The following is an 18,575-nucleotide window of genomic DNA, read 5'->3' on the forward strand; positions in this document are numbered from 1 at the left end:
AACAAAATGAATGTGGTTGCTTTTCCCAGCTATAGAAATCACTAAGACTATGAAACCCAGATTGTGTGCACCAGGTAAAATTTAGTAAACAGACACAAGAACGAGAGACCCAGCTCTTGAGTCTTATCTTCAGGTTGAACCATAGAAATTACCAATACCTGACTTTTTGACCTACAAAACAGTGATTTCACATGGTTCAACTTTTTATTTATATGAAGCTGAATAAGAATGAGCAAACAATCACTCGACTCCGGGTGAAGGCTTGCTGTAGTGGTAAATTAAAAGAGCACATGAACAAAGAAAAAGGAACCTAAACCAGAGATATTTCTTGAGGAACAAAATATAAAACAATCTTTTAATTTTTTCTTCTGGGAATTTACCCTGGTTTCTTAAATTATAGTCTTCAGGAAAATCAGAAGTAAATTGCTCTTTTCTTGGATTTTCACTTTGTAACACAGTTTCCACTATTATCTCCATTAAATCTTCTCAAGGAATATTTACTGAGCATCTAGTATATGCCAAACGTAGGAGTAAGTGGTAGATATGGAAATGATGGATTGAAAAATTATCCCTGAACATCTCAGGAGACATGAAGACACACAAGCAATTAAAATACACTGGAGAAAGTGCAATTGAGGCATATATGCATACACTAGTGTGGGAGCACAGGGGAGGAAGGGACAGGGAAGGCTTACTGGAGGATGTGAGGTTTGATATGAGTTTTATAGAATAAGCAGGAATTTGCCAGAAGATGGAGATTATGTAGGGAATGAAGAGCATTTCAGGTAGAGAAAAAGCCTTAATAAAGACAGGAAGGTAAATGACCACACAAACTAGCACAGAATGTTGGGCAGATATAGGTGGAAACAAGGCAGGCAGAGGTCAGGTTTCAGGAAATTTTACTTTAAGATCCTTGGACTTTGCACAGGAGGTGATGAAAATCTCTGCATTTTTTTTTCAACTCAGCTGAAACAGCATTATTCTCAATGTACTCTTATTTTCATTAGCCAAAGTGTGTGGTGTTAGCAAAATTATTAAGTCCAGTGGAATGGCGGTTTTTGAAAGAAAGTGCTTCCTTCATCACTAGGTAAAAATATACTTTTTTTTTTTTTTACTATTACAGTTCAATTGCTTCTTCCTCACCCCAAACTTTATTCTGAAAATACTAACGGCATGTAATTTTGTTGGGAACTGGGTAAATGTGTGTCCTGGTCCTCACATTTATTGTCAGAATACTTACTTGTCAATTGCTGGCTAACTAATCTGCTCTTCTGGGCTCCTGTTGGCCTGTCAACTACGTGTATACGTGTATATTTCTCTAGCTTCCCTCTGTCCCCCAGGAAGGAGGTTTTAGAGTCTGCATCCAGGATCACCTAGCACTTATCCATCGTCTTCGAAGGCATCATTTGCATGAAACACAATCCATTACTCACAGTTTGCCCCTGCATAAGGAGAATATGAAAGTTCAAATGGAGATTTGCCCTTAAAAGAATTTAACCCTAATAATTGACTTTCATACTCTCCAGGCTAAGCCTCTGTGGTATTTTAATGAGGATGTGATATGGAATCCAAACTCACAATGCAGGTGCTGAGCCTGTTTGCTGCTGTATCCACTTGTTGGCCTGTTTCTGCTCCACTCTGGGGAGATGAAGGACATGGACCCTCCAGGCCTCATTACCCAGCTTCCCACGTTGCATGGCTTCCAGCTGGGTGTGCCCATCGAGAAACACTGGAGGGAGGTTGGTGGTCTAAGAAAGAGGCTCCAGGTGCCTCTCCCACAGTCCCTACCTGCGTGAATGCCTCCTCCAGCAGTGGTAGAGTGTACTCTGTGGCTGCCCAAGAGGCCTCTGTGGTTCTGGTTTCTTTCAGGTGACGCTGATGCGTGGTTTCCACCATCACCACCTCCTCCCTCTGTCCTGGGAGTGGAGGTAGCCACCTGATGTTATGGGTTTCTGGGTGGTCTTACTCTCCCTTCTTTGGCATCTCAGATCTTCTATTTTCCATGTAATACATTTCCTGATTTACTCCTATGTGGCACATTGCTGTATATACTTCCTATATATTTTTTCAGTACTTAAGTGTTTCCTGACTTTTCATTAGACCCTTAACTGACTTACTCCCTGTTTCTCACACCTCAGGGTACTTGTTAAAACACACATTTCCACAACAACTAATTAGTACCTGCAGATAGTGGCCTGGGAATCTAGTTTTTTTAACAAGCTCTGTCCAGGTGATTCTTAAGATCAGGCAAGTTTTGAGAATAGTCTTACTGATCCCAGGGTTTTTCTGGATGCGATTCACAAGCCACACTTATGGGATGTGCTAGGGAAAGCCATTGGTGGGTTTTAAGCATAAGAATAAAATAATCTGATTTATGTTTTAAAAAAGGTAATTTTGGGCAGCCCAGGTGGTTCAGTGGTTTAGCACCACCTTCAGCCCAGGGCATGATCCTGGAGACCAGGGATCGAGTCTCATGTCGGGCTTCCTGCATGGAGCTTGCTTCTCCCTCTGCCTGTGTCTCTGCCTCTCTCTCTCTGTCTCTCTGTGCCTAATAAATAAATAAAATCTTAAAAAATAATTAAAAAGGTCATTTTTTCTTTTGTATGGGGAAAGGATTAAAAGGTGGAAAGAACGGAAGTGGGGAAAACAGGGAGCAGGCTTATGAGGTGGTCAAGCTAGAAGATGACACTGGTGTGGACAAGGGTGAGCTGGGAAGACAGAGGTAGTTACTGAATTCAAGATGTGTTTGGGTGGTAGTGCTAACCAGCTGTACCTGTGAGGGTAAGAGGTAAGTCGAGGACACCTTCTAATCTTTGACTTGGACAACTGAGTATATATGATGACGCCATTTTGCAGGGATGACTGTGGGAGGAGCAAGTGTGAAGAAAGAAATTAGGTGTTCATCTGGCCATTTGAAACTAGTCATGCTGATTTATGCATTCAATTGGCTTGTCAGCTGGTGGCCACATATAAAATATCTTTGGTTCTAAAGCCTATACAATTTGCTAATATTTACATTTTTTATTTTCCAAATAATATTTTTTATTTCCTTTGATGTTTAACAGCATTTTAGGACAGCATTTTGAATTCCTCAATTTATTTATTGGTTTACTCTGTATTTAATACTTAATATTATATCTATTGACTCGTAATTAAATGTAATTTCTATAATTCTTTCCTTTGGAAATGAAATGAGGTTTCATAGGGTTTCATCTATTATGAACTTTTAAAATTATCTTAATTATATTGTTCAAATAATAAATGGTTTCACTTTCTGATGATCATAAATTTATCAAAGACAGAAATTGGAGCTGATTCTGTTTATTCTTGTCTATAAGACCTTGTGCTTTACATACTTAAATAATGTACAATCTAATGAATATATGGCAATTGGATCTTTATTTTATGTAATATTTTTATTATTATAGAATAATTCTTCTATCATGTCTGATACTCATTTTGCCATAAATACTCTATAAATTTTGGGCAGCCCGAGTGGCTCAGTGGTTTAGTGCCGACTTCAGCCCAGGGCGTGATCCTGGGGCCCCGGGATCAAGTCCCACGTCGGGCTCCCTGCAGGGAGCCTGCTTCTCTCTCTGCCTGTGTCTCTGCCTCTCTCTCTCTCTGTGTCTCTCATGAATAAATAAATTTAAAAAATATTTTTAAAAACTCTATAAATTTTGTTACAATCACTTATTAGAGCTTTGTCCATTCTTTTCTTTACCTGTCTCCAGTCTTTTAGTTTCAGGTGTGTTCTTGTGAACTGGACAGCAAAATGGATTTTATGTCTGTTACTTTCTTACAAATTTTCTGATTTTGTTTCTTTCCTCATGTCTTTCTATTCCTAACTGTATTCACTTTTGTTTTCATTCATTTTCTGTAATGCTTTATAACTTACACATTTGAATTCCACTAATTTTCCCTCAAAATATTTAATATTAAATTTAATTTCAACACAAGCACAGCACACTGTTAAGATCTAAGTGTGAGACCTGAAAATATAAACATCCTAGAAGAGAGCAGAAGCAGCAATTCTCTGACGTTGGTCATAGGAACATTTTTCTAGATATGTCTCTTGAGGCAAAGGAAACAAGAACAAAAGTAAACTATTGAAACTACTTGAAACAAAATGCTTCTGCACAGCAAAGGAAACCATCAACAAAACTAAAAGGCAACCTACTGAATGGGAGAAGATATTTGCAAATGACATATCCAGTAAGGAGTTAATACCCAAAATATGTAAAGAACTCATTCAGCTCAATACCAAAAAAACAAACAATCCAATTAAAAAATGGGCACAGGACCCAAATAGACATTTTTCCAAAGGATATATCCAGATGGTCAACAGAAACATGAAAAGATGCTCAACATCACTCATCAGCAGGGAAATACAAATCAAAACTACAATGAGCTAATCACCTGTCAGAATGGTTAAAATCAAGAAGACAAGAAACAACAAGTGTTGGCAAGGATGTGGAATAAAAGGAAACCTCATGTATTGTGGGTGTGACTGCAAATTGATACAGTCACTGTGGAAAACAGTATGAAGGTTCTTCAAAAAAATTAAAAATAGAAATACCATGTGATCCAATAATTCCACTATTGGGTATTTACCCAGGGAAAACAAAAACACTAACTTGAAAAGATATGTGCACCCCTATCTTCATGCCAGCATTATTTACAACAGCCAAGACAGGGGTGCCCGGGTGGCTCAGTCAGTTAAGCATCTGACTCTTGATCTCAACTTAGGTCTTGATCTCAGGATTGTGAGTTCAAGCCCCATGTTGGGCTACACAAAACAAAACAAGAGCCAAGACATGGAAGCAACATAAGTGTCTATCAATAGACAAAAAGATAAGGAAAATGTGGTATGTATACATAGTGGAATATTACAAAACCATAAAAAAGATGAGATCCTGCCATTTGAGACAAAATGGATGGACCTAGAGGGCATTTTGCTAGTGAAATAAGTCAGAATGGGAAAGACAAATGTTATATATTTGGTGGTTATGAATGTGTTCATGTTTGTTCTCCCTACTTCCAATTTCCCTATTTTCATGTTTTAATCTAAGTTTTAAGACACATGATTTCACTCATCAGTGGAATCTTAAAAAAGCAAGTGAATAAGCAAACAAAAAGCACAATCAGACTTATAAATACAGATAACAAACTTATGGTGGCTGCGGGGAAGTGGCTGGGGGTTTGGGCAAAATGGGTGAAGGCGAGTGGAAGGTATAACCTTCCAGTTATGGAATAAATAATTCACAAGAATACAAGGCACAGCACAGGGAATACTGTCAATGATACTGTCATCATGATGTAACGGGACAGATGGTAGCCACACTGGTGGCGAACACAGCATAACGTATAAACTTGTCAAATCACTAAGTTGCACGCCTGAATTTAATGTTACAGTATTGTGTGTCAACTATACTCAAAAAAAGTTCAAGGTATATATTTGGTGGTTGTGAAAGTATTTATACATGTTTGTTCTCCCCACCCCCATTTTTTCTTATCTTCATGTTTTAATCTAAGTTTTAAAAATCATACAGCTTTCTTTTTACATCGTCTTCATTACTTCTTTCAAGGAAAATAACCTTTTGACTCCTTTTGAAACCTCATTCAAAAACAATAACCACTGTTTCTATAAGACTATTGAAATACTGGAGAAAGATGACAGCATCTCAGTAGTAGAAGGCTAATGGGTGAGGGGGTAACGGGAACTGAGAAATGAGAAGCCCTCCTTAGGTTTTCTGTTCAAGCAACATTACAGGAGCTATAACAGACTCAGTCCTGATTCCACGAGAAGATATCCCCAGGATACCTAATGCAGTGCAAATCCTTCTTTTTCTTTGCAGTTCTAAGAACCTACCAGAACACACAGTAGGTGCTCATTAAAATATATGGAATGTCTGAATGAATGGATGGATGGATGAATAGACAGATGGTGACTATAGAACTAATAGAACTAATAGAAAAGACCCCCTAGAGCAGCCTGTTCCCGTCTCATGTCTACAAATGGGGAAGAGGCAGGAGTTCTATGAGAGCTGCAGCTTCTTGCATGCTGGGCCCTGTTGGTGCTGGGTCTAATTGGAGGAAAAGGTATTTGGGGAACCTTAGGAGATCCCATAGCTATAACTATGACACTGGTCTCTGAGCCAGTAACAAAATTTCAACTTTAAGCCAAAGGGAAAAGAACCCAGTTATGAAGAATCTGAGTCTGTCTGAAACTGAGACTCAGGAACCGGGGCAAGGACAGAGCTGGGTCTGCAGGAGGTCATGGTCAGTGGATTCATCAGGGAGGAGACAGGAAGAAAGCCCCAGCAGATGCACATCATTTTTTTGTCTCTTCCACAGTAATTCACACAGTGCTTTATTTGTACTAAGTGCTTAATAAATCTTTGATGAATTGAATAAATATTTTGATTAATTAAGAATTTAGTAATTGTCTGAAGTTTTTCATAATTTGACAGAAAGTCTTCTGAGTTCTAGTGCCTTACTTCCATGTGTGGCAACACACACACACACACACACACACACACACACAAATAATTCCCTCATCTGATAGGAATAACTTCCATATAATTTATTTATGGGTGCGGCATGTCTTTTCTCTACCACCATTGTGCTCAAGTATATGCATGCGATGTGCTCACCCATGCCTCAAAAGTAATTTCTGAGCTTCCTAAGGTTAGATACTAACCGATGCTGATGTGAGCCACTTGTCTGATCTGAGGGCAAGGGAGTTGAGTCCAGTTACTGCGTGAGCAGTACTCACAACAAGGCTCAGCCCTACAACTGAAATAGACATCTCCAGCCAATCCTATATCAACTACAGAGGAACTGGGTCATTTGCAAAGCCTCTACCTTCTTACATATTTCTGGTATTTATATTTATTAATTATCCAGAGTTCTGGTTCTGAACATTCAAAAATGGGAAGTTCAGACTCCCAAAAAGGAATATTACTAATGCAAAACTTCAGAGCCAATATAATTTTTAATTTTCCTCTAGCATTAGAGGAAGTTTATATATATCCAAATTCATCGTTGATATTTTAATAACTTCATTATTTCTCTACTGTGCTCTGATTGACTTTACTAAGAGAAGCATGTAATTCATTGAGTCTAATAAAAAAGATTTCTTGAAAGAAAACAAGATCTTTTTTCTATTTAAAGAAAGATGATTAACCCACAATATTAGAAAATACATAAATTACCAGAGGCATGTTATTTAAAAATCTTTGAACAGATGAAAATATCTTTATAAGTTAAACAGTTTAAGGTATATTCTATCTCAAACAAATATATACCCCACAGCAAAAAAAAATTATATTTTGGAAAAAATGATCAGAAAAATAAGAAGGATAAGAAGATAAGAATACTGGCTTTGGTTCCAAAGACACCCAAGTAATCTGAGGAAAATTTTAGAAGGTGCAATTACTGACATTTATATGTAAAATCAATATGACAGTTGCATAAGACAGTTACATGGCTCTGAAATAAAAGTAGAATAAATCTAACTATCAAATGGTTCCTCCAAAATTCTTTTATACTTGTTAATGCAATCTTATCTGACAGCTCCCCATGGATGATCATCTTCACACAACAGCCTAAAATTGAAAATGATATTTTATTAAGTTAGGACAAACATCAAGGATGATAATGATGTTTCAAAAGAAAAGAAAATATCCTTTTACAATCTTGCTAGAGATAGTCTCAGTGGGAAATATCCTCTATTGACATGAAAGAGTTTATGGTTATTCTTGCCAGCAGTGGTTCAGAATGCTGGGGCTTTTATACCACCTCCTGCTCCTCACTCCTACCATAGGGAGAAGCCATCAGCCCGATCCTCAGGGTTGGTGTAATACTATTCCAGTTCCATCCCCCCTTAGGTAGAGTTATCCTGAGGTTTGTGTTTTACAATATCTCCTAGAGCTTTCCCACTGGCGTAGCTAGCTTGATAGAGCACTCTCTATTGGCAACCTTCTCTTCCCTACTTCCAGACCAGCAGTCCCTTATTGCCCAAGGAAACTGCTGTACTCACATCCCTATATTAGGTTCTACTTCTAGGAGATCTCATATTAAAACAGTGTTTTCCAATCTGTATCTCACAATTTAATATCTATGATAAGTGGCACTCGCAAGGTTCCCCTCAAGGAAGAAAAGCAGCAACCCAGCATAACCAGATTCCAAAACACTGGTGGGGTTTCTACTGGATCCCATTCAAGTCTCTGTGTGAGCCTAATTTATCTTTGACTATGTGTTTGACGCTTATTTAAAATATATATGTATAGTCAAGCATGGTACTCATCTGAGACTACCTTCACTCAAGTTCAAGGCTCAGTTTTAGGGCCATTTCGATAGCCATTGGGATAGGCTGCTAGACCTTCTGAGGATTGGCTGGCTTCTTGTTACCTTACTCCTAGGTTACATTCCCTCAGTGTCATATCCTAAAGTGGGTGTGGTTTACTGGCCCCACCCATGGACTTGGACTTTTTTCTTCTCACCTGTGTGACCACTGAAAGCCATTCCTTCTGGATCAGCAGACAGTAATGTTCACTATCCTATTAGGCATTACTACTGTTAAGATCTTTAAAATATATAGTCCATCTTCCTCAGTTTTGCTCAGCGTGATTATTGTTCCTGAGGACCTTATTGGCAGCCAGCAGATGATGTAGCTCTAGATGTCATCTAAAATCATGAGCTGAGATAAGATTAATGTAGGGAATGAGTTTACAGAGAGAAGAGAAGGGGTCCCAGAACTGAATGATTGACAGGCCAGCTTTCCTAGATCATGGCATGAGAAAGAATCTGCAAAGCAATAAGTAGTCAATGGCGGAGGACATCCAGTGAGCAGGAGTATCTAGTGACTTAGAAAGAGAACCAAATGAAAGCAGGGTATCTAACACCAAGTGAACAAGTGTTTACAAACAGAGGACCGATTGTGGTGAAAAACACTTCTGAAAGGACAAATCAGAAGATAAGGGCTGACAGCTGGGTTAGTTATGCGGAGGTGACTGGAGACCTCAAAGAAATATTTCCATGGAGGGGAGGCAGGAGGGTGAATTCCTAGTTGGAGTTGGTTTTAGACATTACGAGGAAAGAATTGAAGCAGCAAATACAGGTGTCTGTTACATGAGTTTTGCTATAAAGCAGATGAGGGCACTAACTAGAGGGGGATGTTTTTATTTTGTACCATTTTGTTTTAAAGAAGGAAGATGTTTTAGCACGTTTTCTAATGTAAGAATGCAGAAAGGGGAAAATCAATGATCAAGTAGAGAGAAGGGAAAATTGTCAGAGAGACAGGAAGGTCTTTCTAGAGTCAGTAGAAATGGGATCTCATATCTGTCTGGAGAGTTTGGATTGATCACAGAGAGCTGGTTCACTGAATCTGCAAAGCCAGGGAGGCCAAGCAAGGGAAGATGTGACAGTTGGAATATGTGGAAATGGCCTTTTGCTGCTTCTGTATTTTCAGTGTTAGAGGTTTGAGAAATGAGCTGAGGAAAAGAAATACCGTTCTGAAAAAGTATAAGTATGAATGGAACAGGAAAACCTAGCAGGATGAGTAGGCAGCCCTTGCTTCAGACCCACTTGAAATTAATAATCAGAGAATAAAACTAAGTTTCTACTGGGCACACCTGAGTATATTTGGGTAGAGGGAAAGTGCTGAGAAATACGTGTCCAACTAATAATGAGACTTTTTTAGGATCGTGGTCTGTAATGTTGACCCCAATATGTGACCTTCACCTCCAGTGCTCAATACAGCAGAATCAAGGAAGATGTTCACCAACTGAAGCTGTAAATATAATTTGCTGTTCAGTTCGGATAGCAACTTCCTTAATCTCAGTTAATTATTCTGAAAGAACACCCAAAGGAAATCATGAAGCATATTCTTGGAGTGTTCCTGTAACTTGTCAATTGAGAGTCTAGATGGGAGTTTAATTTAATGACTTGAAGCAAGCTTCTCAGTGAATACAAAATTTCAGTTAAATCTTGTTAAGCTGGACTGTAATGAGATCATTTGCCAAATATTCCCAGGCTGATGGTGGTAAGATTGTTTATTTATGTATAACTTAGTCTGACCACACATTTAAGAAAACATACTGAAGACCAAGCATAAATCCTGAGAAAATGTGATGGGGGATAATCCTGCTCAAAAGAGGATGGAAATCATATGTATGGTATCCATAAATAAGCCTCAGAAAATACATAGCAGTTCTGGAGAGAAGGCTACCAAAAAAACTTCTGAGGGACATAAAATAAGAATAATAAATGGAGAAACATACATTGTTGAAAACACAGTTTTGATTATGTAAATATATTAATGAATTCCTATAACAATCTATAAATTCAATGCAATTTCAATAATAAAAAATGTTGATTAACAGAGAAAGGAATACTATTAATTAATGGAACATTAGTTGCCACTAACAATGAGTAACATGAATTAACAGGAATTCATGGTGTATTATGTCCCAAGCTCTTTTCACATATGCAAAGCTACATGTTAATTTGCATAATCCTCAAAATAACTTTTTGTGGTATGAATTATTGTTAATGTCATTTTATGGACATGGAATCTGAGGCACAAAAGGATTAAAAATTATTTGCCCAAGGTCATACAACTGCTGAATAGAAGTACCAGGGTTTAACCTGGGTTCTCTGACTCCAGAGCCCCTTCCCTTAATTGTTTCACTTGCTTCTAAATTGCAAGGACAACAAAAATCCCAACAGCATTTTTGGAGACAGAATTAGATAAAATTATTTTAAAGTTAACCTGAAATAATACACATGCATGAAATAGTTGGGGGAGAGAATAATTAGGAAGGATATTCAGGTTCCAAATATTAAAATGTATTTTAAAGATGCATTTAGGGTATTTACTCATTGAAAAAAAATTTATTGGACACTTTCTCTTTGCCAGGCTCTGTTCTAGATGCCAGAGACAATAAGCGCAAGGGTCCTAAGATAGAAGGCTGCTTGTCATGTTTGTAAAAGTGCAAGAAAGCCAAGATGGCTAGAATGATCAGAAAATAAAGTGGTAAAAGATGATGTCAGGGATGCCTGGGTGGCTCAGTGATTGATGGCTCAGGGATGCCTTTGGCTCAGGGTGTGATCCTGAAGTCCCAGGATCGAGTCCCACATCGGGCTCCCTGCAGGGAGTCTGCTTCTCCTCCCTCTGCCTAGGTCTCTGCCTCTCTCTCTCTCTCTGTGTGTCTCTCATGAATAAATAAATAAAATCTTTTAAAAAATTATGATGTCAGAGGGATGATGGCAGGGGGAGGTTATTAGGGCACTTTGCATTTAACTCTGAATGAAATAGAAAATGTGATTTGGTCTGACTTACATATATTGTACAATGATCATGCTGGCTGCTATGCTGAAAAAAATGATTACTAACTCCTCTCCAAAAAAAGAGTGAGTTCCTGGTTGATAGATGACACCCAGGAGCCATGTTTCCTGACTGGATACATGTAACGTAATAAAAGGCTACACGCACTGGAATTCAGATGCTCTCTACCACTCCCCAAAGCTAAGACTAGTGAATAAAAGAGTGCCTGCAGATAGAAAGAAATGCCACTAGTCGTGGAATGGGACCGAGAAAAACCTCATGAAACAGAATGTTTCCTACTCCTCTGTTACATGGGCAGTTGATCTATTGCCTGATGCTACCCTTCTGAGATGGTCAGAGTGCACCTTCATCCACTACCACACTCCTCACTGCAAGCCAAGGCATTGACCCTTGAAGTCATGGTGGAGGAGGTACAGTCGGGGATGGCATTCTGAGAGATAAGGAACCCACAAGTTAGATTACAAGGTGGTGGATGGAGACAGAGGAATTCTAGCAGCATGCTAGCGATCGTGATATTTGTGTATTAATTACATCAATCCACAGGATATAGGCTCAGCAGCAGATGTTGGGAGGCATCAGGCATTGTAGGTAGCATGAGGGGAAGGTCTCTTAAAAATGTGGAGCTGAACTGGGAAAACCCTGTGGCATGTCAGCAGCAGAAAATGTAGCCATGACCCTGTGACAGGGAGCAGACTTGGTGAAACTCGCCTAATAGCACCCTGTCTGCACAGATCCAGCCTCGTTTAGGAGTAAGAGAAGAGAGAAAAAAAATTAATTTGACATCTATGACAAAATGCTGAAGGAAGTGTCTAATAAGAAATATCTTAGGCACCTGGTAGATTCAATTACAAATTTTATGTCCTTGGAAAATGTATACAAAGACCATCCTTGAATTTCCACAAATAAACACATATAATCATCACAGCGTGGACACAATCAAATAGGTCAGCCCTTCGCAGTATCCTTTACAAATATATTTTTTAAATATTTATTTATTTATTTATTTATTTATTTATTTATTTATTTATTTATTTATTTATAAGAGACACACACAGAGAGAGAGGCAGAGACATAGGCAGAGGGAGAAACGGCTCCATGCAGGGAGCCCAATGTGGAACTCAATCCCAGACCCTGGATCATGACCTGAGCCCAAGGCAGATGCTCAATCACTGAGCCACCCAGGTGCCCTGTCTTTTACAAATATTTTCACAAAAAGGAAAAACTAAATATCAAATCTGATCTTCTTTTCACTAATCTAGAGTATCTGAATATTAAAAACTACTGATAGGCCACAGCAGATATCTCTGCAGGTACTAGGTTACCAATATGTTAAGTACTGATAACATTATTTTATGAATGGATCAAAACTGTACCTAAGTGTCTACCTGATTTTTACAAGATGCTTTAAAATTCCAAGGTGTTGCCTCGCTAATTATATAATGCAGGCCAGATCCAGGCAATTCTACAGTAAGTGAGAAGCCTGGACACATAATTAGCTCAGTGGATTGAACTTCAGGACTTCAGAAGTTTCTATCATTAGGAATTATGAAGATGTTAATTTTCAGTAACATATACTTTTAATAATAACCACAATAATTACAAGTTAGAGTTTTGCATTTTTTGATAATTTTTAACAAAAAGTTTTTGTTATTTGAACTTTAGAGTCCTTGCACGAAAAACAACTAATTTGGGGCAAGAAATTATTCTCCAAAGGTTGTTTTCATGATCTTTTAGTTTCAGGTGTGCAATTCAGTGGCTCAACAAACAAGATCCTAGAGGAGAGCACGGGCAGTAACCTGTCACATCAGCCACAGCAACTTCTTACTATGTATGTCTCCTGATGCAAGGGAATCAAAAGCAAAAATAAACTATTGGGACTTCATCAAAATAGAAAGCTTCTGCACAGCAAAATAAACCATTAAAACTTAAAGGCAACCTATGGAATGGGAGAAGATATGTGCAAATCCCATAACCGATAAGGGGTTAGTATCCAAAATGTATTTAAAAACTTACAAAACTCAACACCCTCAAAACAAACACTCCAACTAAAAAATGGGCAGAAGACATGAACAGGCATTTCTCCAAAGAGGACACCTAGGTGACCAATAGACACTGGAAAAGATGTTTACCATCACTTACCCTCAGGAAAATGCAAATCAAAACTACAATGAAATATCACCTCACACCTGCCAGGATGGCTAAAATCAACCTCACAAGAAACAACAGGTTTTTGGCAAGGATGCCGTGAATTCCCCTATCTACCTTTTAAAAGTGATAATGATAGAGATATATAAAGGAATGGTAAGAGGAAGTAATTTAATAATTAATCATTTAAAAGAATTAAGGACAGAGGCAACATACATGGATGCTATTTTAGCACAGTAGTCTAAGACCTTAAAAACATATACCTTAAAGGAAAAATGTCATTCATGGTTTATTATTGAGAAAAAAAAATAGAACCATTCTGAGTCCTTCTATGTAAATGATCTTATCTTCAACTACACACTTTTAGAATACTTTAATGAGTCATTTTTTATACTTTTCATGTGTATTTAACATGAAAAATTTAGACAGATTCAAAAACAAAAAGGATAAGGGAAATAGAATGCTATATTTAAAAGTTTCACAAGCAGGGACAGAGGAGGCTTTCTGATCAATCACCTGGCACTCTGCAGAAGGTGCATAAATCATAGCTCTTGATTTTCTTTTAGGAAATAATGGTTATCACTTAATCTTTGGTCTTTTAGCTAGAATGGAAGTTTTGGTTTTGTTTTGTTGTTGTTGTTGTTGTTTTTAAAGAGAGATTGCAGATCATAGTGCCAAATAAATGTGTCCATCAGAGGACTGGGGTAATTAAGTTATCTCTTTGATTCCCCTATAGGCTATTCTAATTAGCATACAAGCACTTCCTTAATTCGCTGTAGTCACCAAGGACAATGTGATTCTGACAGTTGTGTTTGTTATTTTGCTGCCTGACAGCAAATTGTATTTGCTGTTTTATTGACGGAGAGTAAAAATACATAATTGATTACCCATAATCAATCTGTTATAAATCTGGCTATGGGAAAAGGAAGGATTAATAAATCATTATAGAAACGTTCTGGGTTAATCAAGTTTGTTCTCTGTGGCAGCCACTCATTGCCCTCATTCTCCTGTTTTCTTCAAGAGCATTTGACTGGCTTCTCTACTTTTCCCCTTTGAAACCTGAGTGACTGGGGCACAGCTGACCCCACCCCAGGTCATGGGATGAGACGAGAGTAGCCAAATATAAAATAATAGAAACCAAACAAAGTACTATCATCCCTTTGGCCAGAGATTGGTTTCAGTGCCCAAGGCTAAGCTAATCAAGACTTGTCGAGCTTCTCAACTAAATTGGCCTAATTAGTCCAGAGGAACTCTGGTTCCACAGTGTTGAGAAAGCTCCTCTCTTTGTGTCTTTTTCTGAGCTCTGTTTGTCAATCTTAGTGAAAGGTAAGGACATGATAGAATGTCACCCCAATGGCTGCTAGTGCTCCTCTCAGGAAGGAAGCCAGCTAACATTGGAAAGGCCCTGACCTGCCCCTGCCTGAGCCCTCCTACCTCCTCATGTCTTGTTACTAGAGATGGGACATGTCTTTATGGTTAAAAGTGGTGGTGCCTGCCCCACTTGGAAGAACTATGGGATGTATACACCCCCACTGCTGTTGATACTCTGGCTGCAGAGGCAGGAACCACCAGTGCAGTGATGGCAGGATGGGTGCCCGTAGAGCCCACATGCAGCCTAGTCTCAGACCTTTGTTCTCACAGGTCCCAGTTCCCCTGACTGAGCTGAGCTGAGTAGATTTTCTGGCTCTCTCAACTGAAAGAAGTCATCATTAGCCCTGATAGGTCAAGTTTCTTCAGGAACCAAACTATCCAGACTTGACATCGATCCAAGTGACGTTGCCTACCTTGGGCATGCAGATCACCAAATGCCCTGTTGTCTGAGATCGCTTAGCAGAGCTGCTGTCAGGTTTGACTTCTGCAGGAAGGACAAGCTGGAATGGCTGAAAAATAAACAGGAAGCATCACAGAGTGTGAATACATATAACGTGAGAGGGTTACTTCATGAGGTATTTTCGTTACCAATTCGAGATTCACCATTCCATTTTTAAAAACATGCTTAGACTTAGTAGGAAAAAAAATAATGTTTGGGCTATGCTTGATATGCATGAACTATTTTTACCTATTGTAATGAATGGTCTAAAGAACAGTCATCAATCACAAACAGTGAAACAGCCGTTGGCCCATTTATGTTAACATGGCTAATAATAAAGAATTTATAGATAAAGCCTCTTGTTATAAATCATCAACATATTTTCATTTTAAATCCTTCACATGACTCCTGTGAATGCTCATAATCAGCAAAAAATAGCTTTTCAGAGATGCCTGGGTGGCTCAGGCGGTTAAGCAAACGACTTTTGATTTTGGCTCAGGCTATGATCTCAGGGTTGTGAGATGAAGCAATACTTTGGGCTCCAAGCTGGATCTGGGGTCTGCTTAAGATTCTCTCTCTCCCTTTCCCTCTGCTCTTTCCTCCTGCTTGCGTTCTCTCTTTCTCTCTCTCAAAAAATGCTATTTCAAAAATAATAAGATTACAGCTACTATGAATAGAATCATTGGCAATTTAAAGTGGGTATATTATTTAAATATGAGTTCAAGCACAGGTTACCACAATATATAGCCACTTTGTTGGCTTTGAGAGAAGTACTAACATGACAGACACAAGTTAAAAATGGTAATTTCATTGAGCTTCACAGTGGTTAGTCAGCAACCATTCCTGCTGTATGCCACTCCCACTGTATAAAATCACATGTCTAAAAAAGAGCTTTCTTATTGGGCTTCTTTTCCTCTTTTCACATCACTTTAATAACTTTTGAGGCAACCTAGCTTAGTTTGAGGCTTAGCTTTTGAAATTGTAACAGTCTGCCCATTATGCTTACCTTTCCTTTGACCGTGACTCGCACGTACGTTGGCTGCACATCAACATTGATCAAAGAGGTGTCCATATACCTTGTATCAAAATGAAACGTACAAATCTTACAATTTTCAAAAACAGTAAGTTGAAAGAAGGGCAAATAAAAACTAACATGTACAGAACCGTTTTAAATGAAAGAAGCTTACAATTTCCATGCTAAACAGGTCTTAAGGAATTTGTCTTACACTAATCCCTAAACCAAAGGAAATTCAATAAATCAGCAATTTCATTTTTAGACCCACTTGGCATTGATTGCCCCAACCTAAAAATATCTGCGGCCTGAAACGCCAGAGGTTTGAAAAAAAAAAAAAAAAAAAAAAACAGCTTGCCATGTTCTTTCATGAATATTTTAAGCCCCTATGACTGACATGAATAGCCAGGAATGCTGAATCCACGACACTTGGGGAAGCAGCTCCTGCTTCCTTAGCTGCCCTCCCTCCCCTGCAGCTGTTCTGCAGCTGCCAGGACAGCATCCCAGGAAGAAGACTGGCTCTGCTTCTCCCTGCAGAGCCACCTCCTGCTGAACAAGCAAAGCCTTCCATCTATGGCCCTGACCCCAGGATCAGGGGGCAATTGCTCTCCTTGACTTGATGAGCAAATGAAAGAGTCGGGCTTCATCTCACTTGTTTAGACAAATAATTATACGTTGTATAATTGCACATTTAAAAATATTGATCGTGAACATGAGCAAATGCAGTGATGATTCAAAAATCACAAATGTTAAGGCAGAGAGGACAATACCAGGGCTACGGGCACAGTCTACAGTCACACGGGAGAGACTGTGAGGAAGGGTCTCTACCCTCTCCTGCTCTGTTACCTCAGACCACGTTCCTGAACTGCTCTAAGCCTCAGGTTCTTCATCTGTAAAATAGGATATGAAGTGCCCAAGCCCTGAGATTGCTGTGAAGACATGCATAGTGCCTAGTCCGGAGTTGGTGTTCAGAGCTGGTGTGAAAAAAGCATCATTCTTTTATATTTAATAAGATTTCTTGTAATAATAAAAAGCATCAGCAACGTTTCCTAAAGCCTCACGTTGAATATCTACAACATTAATGGATCACATCTTCTTGTCCACACGTAGGGCCTCCTAAAGTGTCCATCTGCCCCCACATCCAAGGTCTCTCCCCGTGCTGGTTTCCTCTGCCTGAAACAATCTTCTGCTGGTGCTCTGCAGAGCTCACAGCTTCTCACCCTTCAATTGTCAGTTCGTATCAGCAGCTTCCCTGACCATCCTCAGCACTGCCAACCACCAGACTGCACACACCATTGGTCTCCACCGCTGAACTCTGGCCCTTTCTGTACAGCACGCTTCTCCCTTGGTAATTACTTATTAGATGCCTGTCTGTTTATTGTCTGCCTTCCTCTGCAGGGTCATAAGCTCTAGGACAGCAGAGACTGTATCCAGAATGTGCCAGTTACAGTCTCCCTATACCTGGTACATAGCAGGTGTTCTATAGATACTTGCTGGATAAAGACAGGAAGCATATACGAATGAATGAATGAATGAATGAATGAACTTAATTTTCATATAAACATCCATGTGCCAATGAAGATCACAAGGAATTTAGTTTCATTAGTTCAGACAGAATCATGGGAAGAGAAGGATTTTACTACCTAGACAGGAAAAATCTCACCATTCCTTGAAAAAGTATGTGATGGGGAAAGTTTTCATTTGAGGACTGAATATGAAGGAGCCAAGAAGCTACAAAGAGAAAGGGGTACACATTCATTAAATTCCAGGAATATGGCCTAAACATAGAAAGGACTTAAAAGGATGAAAGAATGTTTAATGAAACACAACAGAAAGGGAGCTTGGGTTGCTGCAGGGACAGAGGACATGGAATCAGCTGGAGAAGAGCCAGAAGCTCTTATAAAGCAGGTAGGCTGGCAGTGCAGGGGCAGAAGAATTAACAGGGGTGTCATGGGGCATCTTGGCAAGAAGAGGAAGGTGCACACTAAGAATTAGTCCTTCTTCACAGGAGCCAAAGGCAGAAACAACCAAATGCCATCCACTGGTCAACAGATGAACAGAAATGTGGTCCAGCTGTACAGTGGGATACTACTTGGCCACAAACAGAGGGGAAAGTCTGACACATGCCACAACACAGATGAACCCCAAAGACATCACACGATGTGAAAGAAGCCAGACACGGAGGCCATCAGTGATTCCACTAATCCGAAGTATTGGGAATTGGCAACGCTATGGAGACTGAAGGCAGATTTGTG

The 18,575-nt window shown here is 39.1% G+C and overlaps 1 protein-coding gene across 4 annotated transcripts in view; it reads right to left on the reverse strand.

The window, feature by feature from the left end:
• Positions 1-18,575, reverse strand: part of DNAAF11 (dynein axonemal assembly factor 11) — a 70,517-nt gene that overhangs the window by 11,694 nt on the left and 40,248 nt on the right. For 3 of the 4 annotated variants that reach the window (XM_077847279.1, XM_077847278.1, XM_077847277.1), the window contains 2 exons: positions 16,315-16,384; positions 15,283-15,378 (listed from right to left, as the gene is read on the reverse strand). In XM_077847279.1, the coding sequence (XP_077703405.1) occupies positions 15,283-15,378; positions 16,315-16,384 (166 nt within the window). Of the gene's footprint in view, positions 1-7,583; positions 7,611-15,282; positions 15,379-16,314; positions 16,385-18,575 lie in introns of those variants that run through there. The other variant, XM_077847280.1, reaches the window with a different exon arrangement.

Source organism: Canis aureus, chromosome 14 (genome assembly GCF_053574225.1).
Source record: "Canis aureus isolate CA01 chromosome 14, VMU_Caureus_v.1.0, whole genome shotgun sequence".
Lineage (NCBI taxonomy): Eukaryota > Metazoa > Chordata > Mammalia > Carnivora > Canidae > Canis > Canis aureus.